Raw genomic sequence first — 12,310 nt, 5'->3', positions numbered from 1 at the left:
TTTTTCAGACCCCTCTAGTGTTTTTTGTTGTTTTTTTTTTTCAAAAAGGTGATTTATCCAGCGGCTTTCTTCTCTGTTGCTGGAGACATTTGTGACAACCTAAAAGCAGTTATTTCTCCCCTCTGTTTCCTTGTGAAAGTGAGTCACACATGTGCACAACTTTAACGGATCCCCCCTGGATTAAAAAATGCGGGATGTTAATTTAATATTTAACAAAATGTTTTTTTGTTTTTGTTTTTTTTTTTAAACTTGCATTTAAATAGATCCCTCCCTGAATTTAATTCATACCAAGCCTGTGTTTCTGTTAACTGTCTTTAGGTTAAATTTAGCAAGATTGATTTACGTGGTTTGTGTTCGGGTGAAATATTTTGATTACTTCAATATTACATCGTATAGTATTTCTCTTTAGTTTTAAACATATTTAAAGTGACCAAGTATGGAAAATAGGCAGTGATGTTATCCAGCGACCTCCTTTTTAGGACAGCTTAGCTTATCTTAGTTCAGCAAAGCAGCAGATCAGTTCAAATGACACAGACAGAAATTAAACTGTTCTTACTTTTACAATCAACGTGCAAATAAAAATAAATAAATAAAATTATTAGAGAAAATCCAGAGTCCTAGATCTATTGAGAATGCCGGCAGCCATGATTGTAGAGGCTGCACAAAACCAGAGCAGCAGACAAAATGTCCAATCTGGACACCTAGGGCAAAAAATGGTTGGCTGATTGTTTTTTTTTTCTAAAATTCACCCTTCAGCATTTTCTGTTCATAAAAAAATATAAGTTGAGTGTTTAAGATTCTTTTAGCTGGATCTCTGTTTCTAAAACCACCATGATGGCTATCATTAACAATCCGCCACACGTCCAAAGTTAATCTAGCATTAGCATCAAAACAAGCCAAATCTCCAGTGACTGTCTGCTTTTTGTTTCTTGTGCAGGACTGTAGGGCTCTGATATGTGCTGCTTAAGCTCTGTCAGCTCATTTCGTTCCCCAATGGTGGAGAGAATCTCTGAGTAACTGTGGATTCATGCGAACCACATAGAGACATGAAGAGATTCTCTGCTTGGGAAACCTTTTTTGATGAATGGTTTTTAGGGTTGTAGTCAGTGCCTGCTGTAACTATGTGACCGTTGTTGCATCATATTTGTGTGGACAGTTGGTTTGTTCCTTGATCAGCCATTTTATTGCACCTATATCTCACAGAATGTATTTCCTAATAAAAAAGCATCTTTCTCCCTAAAAATTTAAAACCACAGGCTGTTTATATTTTCTGTTTGTGGGTTTCTTTGTCTTCTTCTTCTTCTTCACTTCCTTCGATGCAACTCTGTGTCACTTCCCTCGAACATGCTCCTGCTCCTGTGCTACACCAACATGATGGGGGCCCAAGGCTTGAAATATTGCCCCACACTTCTGGCGGTATTAAAAAACTCTGCAGGGGTGTCTTTCAAAGTGTCTGAAATCATTCAGTGTAGTTGATCCTAGAATGGGTTTTCTCTTGAGAAAATGTAATGCCTGTAAGCTGCTTTTTTCCCCCTTCTTCTTCTTCCTCTTGGTAAATTTAACAAATAAAACATTCCCACTAATGTTTGGCCGGCCATGTTCATTTCTCTCTATTCCATCCTGTTTATCTTGTCCAACTTGGTATATTTGACTTTAAAAACATTAAACAAAATAGAAACCAGGATTTGTATTTTAACAGACATGTAGTTTTTATTGTATATTTATGTATATAAATAAGGCTGCAAGGCTCTATATTAGGATGAGTTTCTAAAGTGTCAGCAGCTACACCCAGTAGGGGGATGAACCCCCAAAATAAAAGCATCACATTTCTTTACAGTGTCAATGAAACCATCAGAGGATCTATTTTGCTCCCAGAAGGCCTTTAAGCGGCAAAAAGAATGATGAACTTGATAAGAGATGTTTTCTTTGCTGCGGGGTTACCAAACGCACCATGAAGAGAGAGTAGACGGAGCAAACAAAGGGTGGGGGAACCATCCCAATTAGAAGCTGGCAGCCGATTAACAGCGTAGTGATGTCAAAGCCTGTCTACAGTCCTCCACTGATAGTGGCTTCATTCAAGTCTGTAGAATAGTGTTTGCATGTCGATAATCCAAGAGGAGAATAAGGGGCCATGCTTCCAGCACACAGCTGTGGAGTCCACATTATGAAAGAAATATTATCCCCCTCAGCCAGGCGCTTCTCTCTCCACATCTGTCCAATGGCTATGTGACTGATTATTTTGGGCATTCCAATTCAAGATGCCCCCAGGAGGCAAGAGAGCAACAAGGGCCTCTGTTTTCCTCCCAGCAGCCCCCCTCCCCTCACCATTGCTTATTTTGTGTTTTTTTTTTTTTTTCCCTCACTGCCCCATAGAGCAGGGGCCCTCTATACAGACCATCCACAAGCAATCATCTCTGCAACTTTACTCATAAACTTCACAATTAGCAACTCTTCCATCTATATGGGGGGGAGGGGGCATGTTTATGTTTTTGGGGCTCTTGCTGCAGCACGAGCCCTGGTTTCCATGGAGTCATACCCGACAACTCGTTGGGAACTGAGGCATGCCATTCTTCTCCCCGCTGCCGAAATGCGGCGGTTATTCTGACTCAGGCTATTGTGGAAACGCACAAGTGGCTCTCAGAGGAGAAGGGGATGCAGAGAGAAAGGGTGGGGTCAGGGTTCAAACGAAAGGCTCCCATCGGGGCTCCCTTTCTCTTATCAAATTTGTTGAAAGACAAAAAGAGCTACAGTCTTGTTCCTCGGGCCATCTTGAGGAGAGGAGAGGGGTTATAGGACGGCATTCCTCAAGTCAGAGCATCAGTTCTTTCTCTGAGTGGGAGATAAACTCCTCATCTTCACTTTGCTCCACACGCTGCTCCCTGCTCCACACAGACTGCTGCACTCCTCCGGTAAGTCTTCTCATGATCTCATTTTTATCAGATCTATTTCTATTAAAACAGTAGATCTGATTATAGGTAGTATCTGTCATCAGAATAGCTTTTCTAACTTTTTTTATTGCCTTTTCATAACATGACGGTGATTAGGTTAAAAATAAATTGAGTGAGTGAGTAAATCTCCAAATTTGTACATTTCTTACATGCATATTCTTTCTGAACAAACAGTTTATCGGAAAGCAAAAGAAGGAGATATCTGGGAAAATTATATAGAAAGTGAAATAAAACAAGTACTTGCATTTGAAAAATAGACCATGCACACTTTTAATATATAACAAAAAGCCAATTTTGAAGAGTTCTTTTTTTTTAACCTGCTATTTATTTGCTCAGGCGGTTTGCTTCACATGTGTGTTGAATGGATCACAGCTTCTGTGATCAGGTGTTCCAGCCCAAGATGTTTGGACTTCATCCATAAACTAATCTGCACTTCAGAAACAACTTGGCTCATTTTCATTGGTCCAAAGTCTTGAGATTTGGACCAAGCCACAGTTTCCTATTGGTGTGTTTGGGGTCATTCTTTCATTGAAACCCTTGTATGGAAGGCATTTCCTCTTCAGCATAAGTCACTTGATCTGCATGTATGCTGACTGCTATAACATAATAAATAAGCTTGAGATCATTTAGCAACATATCATAATGCTTAAGCTAGCATGCTGCTTAGCGTCCACAGATCAGACTTTAGTGTCTGCAGCCCTCAGAACCCAAAGAAAAGCTTTCATCATTTAAGTGAAATGTTGCACCATTTCTCTTTGAGCATACTTTGTATTCTTGAGCAAACCGCAACCTCTTCTGCTTCTGTTGGTTTGAGAGTAGCCTAACATACTTTTCCTCCTCATCTTTTTAGTTTTGGTTTCTATTTCAAAGCATTTTGAAGTCATTTTAGCCAAGCAGCAGAGTCTAAACTCAGAGTGGTCGACCGCATTGCTGGTATTCAGTCACACGGTATTAACAGCATGGACCTGTTAAACTGCTGTTTCTGCTGGTTTTCCATTAACCTATAACACTGAATAGAATGTTAGCCGTCATCTTAACATAATTTCTACAAAAATCTGTGACTGGTCTGGTTGGTGATGTTGAACTCAGAGGCATAGCCAGAAAATTTTAATAGGGGTGGCCAGGCATTAACCAATGTACACTGAGGGGTGGCTGATAGCGGATAGGCGCCAGAACCTCAGGGTAAAGCTACACTGTTCCTACAGGAACGAGCACAACATCCATATTTTCTAAATAAAGACAAACTATACTTTCCTAAAGCCATTGCCAACAAATAGACGCATATATTTAAACATCTATGCTGTCCAAATAAAAGGTATAGTGGACATATTTTCCATTGTCATTACCAACCTACTTTTATCAGAGATTGTTCTGCAGCAAATTAATATTTACGTGTTCTAATATCTACATTAAATTGATTTTGAAGTTATTATTAAAGTTGTTATTTATCTATGATTTCACTGCAGACTCCTAGATACCTTGCAGAGACACAATGTTGTCTTTACCCCATATAACACAAAATCTAGTTCTGAAAAGAGCATGAATTCTGTATTAATCAACTTTAATATTATTATTTTGATGTGCATGATTAACCACAAAAGTTTAGTTGTCAGTTAATTGTTAATATATGAAAAATTTTAATGTTTTATAAGTTTGAACATTCCCCTTGAGAGTATTACTGCTGCATCTGAACAGGAGGGTGAAAAAATATAGTAGGGGTGGCCAATGTTTGGCTAAGGGTGGCCATGGCCACCTCTGGCCCTGGTTGAACTTCCATTTTTTTTCTAGCAAAGCTGTTTTTTTTTTCAGTTTTCCTCTTCTTGCTAAAAAGCTTTTAAATCAACACATAAATTGACAGCTTGAGTTTTTCTTAAAGTAAAAAAAAAAAGACCTTGATACTTTTGTCTCCTTATGAGAACGTCTGCACCGATCAGCTTTACAAGAATGCTGCGGTGCAAGCAGATTTAAAGTTTTGTTCTTTCAGGATAATCCCACAGAGAGATGCATGACTTGAGGCTTTTCTGGTCCCCTCTGTGTTGTTACCCCCCGACCAATCCTGCAGCTCTTTTATTTAGGAGGTGTGAAAGCTCAGAGTCTGAGCCTTGGGTCTAGGTTTCAGTTCGTTACATCTGACTGGTTTCTCAAAGGGAGGCTGATGAGACACAGATTAGATTTTTGTCCTTCAACCCGTCTGGATGACTTGGTGGACATCAGTAGGTTAGAGGGAGAAGTGGGATGTGAGGAATGACAGATTTGCTGGTCAAACAACTTTACAGTTTTTTGAAACTCTAAAGTTTGTTGCTGCATATGATGATCAATGTAAAACAGCCTTAGAATAAATAAAGTCAGGCTTTGACATGTTGCAACCCACTGATGCTGCACTGGTGTCCAGCTAAAGCTAGAAAGGAAAAAGAGGAGTGGACGGTGGAAGTTTGCCACAGATTGTGTGGGTGTTTTGTTTTAAGGTGTGTCCAAAAAAACTGGGAATACATTGCTCAGTCTTACAAGGAATGCTGGAAGATTTGGTGACTTTTAACCCAAAATAAAAAGGCCTCACCCATTTCTGAACTTTTGCAAAATATCCGATGCATTTGATCTTTTTCACCTTTTTTTTTTCTTTCTTCCAGTTTGAATCTTGGCTCATGTCTTGTGAGACATTCTTGGACATTAACTGAGAGCCTCTTATAGTCTGAACTCTGCATTCCATAACTCATCCAGTTCTGGTAAGGAGTTCACATACTCATCCGCCTGGATGCCATATTGACTGTGGACAATGAATGATTTATTTCAAATGTTTAAAAAGTGACATAATGTAAAACATTTAGGTTAAAAAGTGTACGAGATGGTAGCTCTTACCCAAGTCTACACTGAGTCAGTCAGGCCAGGTGTTGAAGTATTCAGGCTTTTAGAGTACCGTAACTTCAAAAACTAGTCTATATAAAAGTAAAAATCTCTAAAATAAATGTATTTGAGCAGTTAGATAAGATGATTGCCCAATGGAATCAGTATTTTTGCTCTTTTAAGAAGATAATTATAAACAAAGTTATTTTCTTATTGTAAACGTAAACCATTTTATTCCTTTGGCCAATTGTCTTATTTAACTGCTTAGTGAGAGGGAAAATACACTTAATCCGAGAAAAAAATGCTTATTTCTATCTCAATTGCTGCAGTGTTAATTAAAAATGTTTGAATTGCTGACGTTAATTGAACATTTATGTCAGCAGCTCAATGTTGAATCCTTCATTTACTCCACAGCGAGTTCTGATGTATTGGGGTTCATAGTCCGGTCAGAATAATCAAGTCCGTCCAACTTTCCACTCACTGCTCAGTTCACAGGAAGCTGTGTAACTTTGAAGCTTTCTTTTCAATTTTATTCATTGTGTATTATAAATAGCTTGCTGGGGGAAATAAAAATTACGAAAAAAAGACCCTCAGTATGACACCCCCACCACCTTGCTCCAAATTTCTCTGAAACCTGAAAGCCACCCATCCTAAATCCTTATGAAATTATTCTTGTGATTTTGATTAAAAGATCAATCTTATTTGTTGAAGCATAAATTCATGTCACTTGAGTCTAAAGGTTTTGGTTTGGCATTGGGTCGGAAAGGTTTTGTTTAAAGCAAAATATATATCTGGGTTTTCCAAAGTGTGTCTCCAAATGAACCCCTCAATGCCCAATGGTGCAAATATGTCACAAGCTGTTTTATTATGCAAAAATCTAAGCTAGGGCATGTAATTCCCCAAATGCCAGTTAATACCCATTCAATGCAGACCTGTAAACCTTTAGCAAGCACTTGTTTCTGGCATGACTGATCCCCGATAGTGTATTTTGTTATAAACTGTTACATTGGGTGTCATAATTTGCAGTACACTCAGATTCCTATTTTTTGTGCAAACAGCCAAATAAAAAATCGTTTTGGAAACTACTTAAAAGAAAAAAGTTCAAACAACATTTACTTTTTACATGTATGTAAATTCCAATATTTGGAGTAAAAAAAAAAGCCAATTTAACTCCTCATACACAGGTGGAAAACTACAGACTGAAGGAAACTGTAAAATTATAGTCTCTCAATAAACATGTTTTTTTATTCTAATTCATTTTATCCTAAACAGGACTAGCCACCTAAACACACACGCATAAAAGCACATTTGCAAACAACTAGGCTAAGTCCAGTTTTGTAATTCATTGTTGATAAAAGACAAATATTTATTTTTATTGAGTTCAAAATTATCCCTTTTTTTTAGATTTTAGTTTTTCTTAATAAAAAAACAACTTTCTTGGTCAACTTTTACTTTTGACCTTATGACCTCCAACCAATGATAGCTAACCCAATAAATAGACATAAAATTATGACTAAACCACACCTCTACATGCTGTTTCATGTCAGCAGCGGATATTTACCATACTAACAAGTCAACAGCCTTTGTATGCAGGTATTTTTTGGTTTCATGCAAATCTGGTAAACATTTTCTTTCTATATAATCCCTTCTGCATGAGAGTCAAACAGTAATCCATTCACAGCTAAGGTTTAAGCGATATCCAGTATGTTTGGATATCAGCTATTTACAAGGTAAATATGAAGCAAATTAGTTACAATGCAAAGCTAAAAGGTCAGCCAAGTAAATTAGTTTTACAAGCCATTTATAAAAAGGAAATATGATGGATGGTTTTTCCAGAAGTCTGCTTCATCTTTGGGTACAATTTCCAGTCTGTTTGATCGTACCACTACTATCAATTTAAACAATATCCAAGTAGAAACATAATGACAACATGTTTTAAGGTGAAATATGTTCCCCATTTAACTAACAAAAGCTAACACCTTAGCTTGAGCTGCTGCAAGAGTCTTAAAATCACTTAGTGAGGAAAAAGCCATCCCTCCAAAAGCAGCATAAAAAGCCAGATCACAGTTTGCAAATAAACCTTATTTAGTGATTAAAAAAAAACATTTTACATCTGGAGAAAGAAAAAGCTGTGCAGTATGGGGTGTTAGCATCATGTTAAGCTGCTAAAGAAATTGGCACATTTTACAAGCCCTATGGTGTCTAAAGGACAAAATAGAAAGTAAGTGAACATTTTTTAATCTAAAAGGACCAACCATTTAAAGTTTTGGCACTGATGGGTCTTTTGCATGAGCAATGATCTGAAGCAGACCACCAAATTAGCTGAAGCACAGAAAAATTTTATATCTGGGCCCTCCAAAAGTCCTAAGGGAAATATGATATGCAAACAAGGTGGAATACAAACCAGAACACTGGTTCTGTCAGGAGGATAAAAAATACCAGCAAAGTATTGTAAGAAGTTTCTTATACCGGTAGTAAAATCTGAACGGTTGAGGGTAGTCAGTTTAAAAATACATTTGACAAGATATAAAATGAAGCTAAGGCGGAAATTCAACTGAAGAAACTCTGATTACTTCTATTCAATCTGGGGCTGATCCGCCTCCGATGCAGCCAATCCGCTTCAAGCTTCATCTCCTCGATGCCCAATCATCTTCCAGCACCCACCTTTAAAAGCTTCTCCAAATCATCTCTCGGCCTGCTCTTCAACAAGCGCAAGATCCGTCGCTATGTCGGACTTTGATTCAGACAACCCACCTCCACCCCCTTCTCCACCATCGTAGTAAGCTCATCCGACTCCTCCTCGATGCTCCTTCAACCTCACCTCCAGTGTGTAGTCCTCCAGACTTTCATGGAGTTCCCTGCCACTTTAAACGGTCCGGCAGAAGACCGCCATGTTGAGCCTGGTTCTGCCAGAGATTTCTTCCCAAAGGGGAGTTTTTTCTCTCCACAGTCGCTTTATGCTTGCTCTTCATGGACAGTTCATGGACAGTTTATGCAACTCTGTTCATTCAGTGACATCTAACTCAAGCATCACCCTGTATACCAGCCTCTATGGATTAACCAAACTTCATCTATCTAAACTCCACCACCAGTTTCAGGCCCGGGGGAAATATTCATACTCTCATACATCAGTTTATCTGTATTAAAGTATAAATCAGTGTTTATGTTCCCTGCCGAGGCCTGGGCGCCAAAGTTCAAACTATTGTATCAATAAAACTCTTCTAATTGCATCTTTCTCTCTCTGTGAGTTTTTCAGATTGAATTAAATGTTGGTTAAAGTTATTTGTTGTTCTGGTATTTAGAAAACATAACTAATCTTAGTAATCAAAATAACCCAAAAAGGGAAATGTTTTGTCTGATTTAATGTCAGAAGAGAAAAGGACATGCATTTTTTATGCAGTTTGTGTAAAGACTTTGGTTTCAACTATTTGTAACACTGTATGCTTCAAAACTGCAAAGCAAATCAGAAACAAACAAAACCGACAATGTGTGTAACTTGAGCACAAGTGCAAAGTTTCAGTTTGTGAAACAATCTAAACCCATACATGTATGGAACTTGAGCACAATTGCAAAGATTCAGTTTATCAGCTTGTCTTAAACACACAGCAGCCATATTGGATTTCATAATGTTGGAAAACCTTAATTTTTCCGCCTTGAACTTTAAAGTTTAGATCAACAGCCTGAAAAAAAATTGTTTCCTGCTTTTTGGGGGGAAAAAACTGCAGTGATATCTTGTGCAGAAAGGCTTTGCTTCCTTATTAGCAGCTCACATAAATCAGTTGTCAGAAGTCTGAGAGCAAAGCCGGTTAAGCAACAAAGAGAAAAGTAAAGAGCTAATGACCTGGGCTGACTTCCTGGGCTTTGTAGAGGATTTTAATGGGCAGAGAACAGCAATTAGATGCTCTGAGGTCACTGGCATATTAACCATGGACACTAACATCTATTGTTACCTTGAGAGTCTGGCATAGTGACAAACTCTCTCCCAGCTTGTTGCTTCGCTGTGATTTGACATGGCTAAACTGGTACGGCTTCCTGTAACAAAGTTTGCTCCTAGAATAGGAATTAACCTTCCTTTTCTACTTTGACAAATTCATGGTGAAGTCAAATAAACATCTGCAATTGGTAACTAAATGAGAAAAAGATTAATTTAGCAGTTAAACGTCTCTCAAACTCATTGCTTTCTTTTGTCTCTTCAGAAACTAAACATGGATTCGTCTACAGCTGCAGAGCCATCGTTGCCGTCAAATCAGTCATCAGAGAGCTGTGCAGCAGCACAGACCGCCACCGAGAACCAGCTCTTTGGATGGTTCTACATGGTGGTCTTTGTCCTGGCCCTCGGTGGAAATAGTTTGGCTCTCTGGATCTTCTCCCGTCAGCGTGGGGTTTCCTCACCCGCCAATGTCTTCCTGGTTCATCTGGCTGTGGCAGACCTATCCTACGTGATCATCCTCCCACTCAGAGCAATCTACCACTTCACTGGAGGTCACTGGCCTCTGGGTGAGGTCCCCTGCAGGGTGACGGGCTTTTTGTTTTATGTCAACATGTACGCCAGTCTGTATTTCCTGGCTTGTGTGGCGGGAGACCGTTACCTGGCTGTGGTTCACGCTGTGAGGTCAATGAAGCTTCGCCAAGGTCGATATGCTCACATCGTCAGCTTCTCTCTATGGGTCTTGGTTACTGTCTCCATGGTGCCACTGCTGGTCACCCATCAGACAGCACAGGTGGACAACACAACAGTGTGTTTGCAGCTGTATCGAGAGAAGGCCTCCCGCAAAGCTCTGGTCTCTCTGGCTGTGGCTTTCACCCCGCCGTTCCTGGCCACCCTGTCCTGCTACCTGCTCATCATCCACAGCCTGCATCGGGGCTCCAGGCTGGAACCTGCCCTGAAGCTGCGGGCCCTGCGTACCATCGGCGCAGTCATGCTCATCTATGTGGTCTGCTTCCTGCCGTATCATCTGAGCAGAGCCACCTTCATCCTTGGTTACAGCCACCCAGACGTATCCTGCCAAACACGCAGAGCCCTGAGCATGGCTAATCGCCTCACCTCCTCTCTCACCTGCCTGAACGGCGCTATGGACCCTCTGGTGTATCTGTTTGGGGCAGAGAAGTTCCGCAGCACACTGAAACGTTTGTTTTGTAAAGACAAGGCGGGGATGACTGGGGCCACCAGCGGAGACTTAAAGGGAACACATGAGAGCTCTCTGAGTGCTAAGTCTGAGTTCTGAATTAGACGCAAAAGACACATAAAACTGCTTTGTTCTGACCCCTTGTCTGGACGTTAAGGACCTTAGCCTGAATTAAGAATGATAAAAGCATAAATTAAAGTCCAACATCCAGTTTTCACTCTGGATCTAATGAACCCTTTAAAAAATCTCTTTATTTTATAATTAAAGTTTGATAGAAAAAACTTGTTTAAAAGGGAAAAAAAGGACATAACGCTTTTTAATTTCACTGTCTGTTTCAGTCCAATTTGGTCCTCATCTCAATTAATTTCTTTAAATTAAGACAATGGCGGCAAAAGACGTCCATGTAGTTCTGCTTGAGCCCCCAGAGGAGCGGCAACAGGTCTGTGAAAGTCAGCTTCCGTACGGGGGAGCTGGGTTTGTGGCTCTAAGATTTGATGTAGGGATGAAAGATAGTCAATGAGATGTTCCAGCTGTGGGACTCAAGGCCAAAAGCAAAATAGCACACAGAGATGTGCAATATTTTGTGCTTGTAAGACAACATTTTTGACACAATGCCAATGTGCTGTACAACAGATATTCTATGAAGGAGGCTGAGGTCTCCAGTGTTTAGGCCCTATACTGTATTTTCCTAAAAGGAGCCATCACCCAAACTTCTAATCCAATTCAGTTTATTTATGTAGTGCCAATTAAAGACACATGTCATCTGTAGGTCCTTTACAGAGACAGTTTGATAAGAATAAACAGGTTTTCTATCTAAATGATACCAGCCAACTGCATCCAGTAATTTAATTTGCAGGATTCACTTCATCTGCATAAGCATTTGATTATTGTAGATGTTTGCTTGCAGTGGGTTGGTGACTGCAGTCCGTCACACTGAGCATGCATGCTCAAAAGCAGAGAGAAAAACTTAATTTCAACAGCAAGAAACCTCCAGCAGAACCAGGCTCAGAATGAGCGGCCATTTGCAGAGGAGGATCTTTTTTTTTAAGCCAAGTCATATAAGCAGACAGTGTTTCTGACTAATGGATTAAAACTGCCTCCCATTCTACTTTTAGAAATCCTATGAACGTGAAGTGGTTTGTTAGAAACATAAAGAACAATCAGATCTCTAATACAAGATGGAGGTTGGTCATTTATAACTGAGAAGGAGACTTTTTAATTTTATTCTGGTTTTAACAGGTACCATTAAAGAAAAGATAAAATAAGAACATATGATTATTCTCATCAGTAGTCTGACTGCAGTAATTTGCTGAAGGGTTTTAACTACAATTTTTGGACCTACTGATCCTAAAGAATTACAACAGTCCAGCCTTGAAGTTATCAGTGAATGGACTA

General features: G+C 39.5%; 1 protein-coding gene across 2 annotated transcripts; it reads left to right on the top strand.

The window, feature by feature from the left end:
- The first annotated feature begins 2,450 nt into the window (after positions 1-2,450).
- Positions 2,451-11,958, top strand: gpr17 (G protein-coupled receptor 17). 2 transcript variants are annotated; one of them, XM_015380959.1, is made up of 3 exons: positions 2,770-2,909; positions 5,576-5,671; positions 9,986-11,958. In XM_015380959.1, the coding sequence occupies exon 3, from the start codon at positions 9,995-9,997 to the stop codon at positions 11,012-11,014; it is 1,020 nt and encodes a 339-aa protein (XP_015236445.1). In that variant the 5' UTR covers positions 2,770-2,909; positions 5,576-5,671; positions 9,986-9,994; the 3' UTR covers positions 11,015-11,958. The 2 variants fall into 2 exon arrangements, with proteins under 2 accessions (XP_015236444.1, XP_015236445.1); XM_015380958.1 differs by lacking the exon at positions 5,576-5,671 and having other exon boundaries at positions 2,451-2,909.
- The last annotated feature ends 352 nt before the right edge of the window (positions 11,959-12,310 follow it).

This window comes from Cyprinodon variegatus, unplaced genomic scaffold (assembly GCF_000732505.1).
Source record: "Cyprinodon variegatus isolate N-32 unplaced genomic scaffold, C_variegatus-1.0 Scaffold226, whole genome shotgun sequence".
NCBI lineage: Eukaryota > Metazoa > Chordata > Actinopteri > Cyprinodontiformes > Cyprinodontidae > Cyprinodon > Cyprinodon variegatus.
The sequence above is the reverse complement of the archived record's forward strand: the minus strand, read 5'-3'. Positions and strand labels throughout refer to the sequence as shown.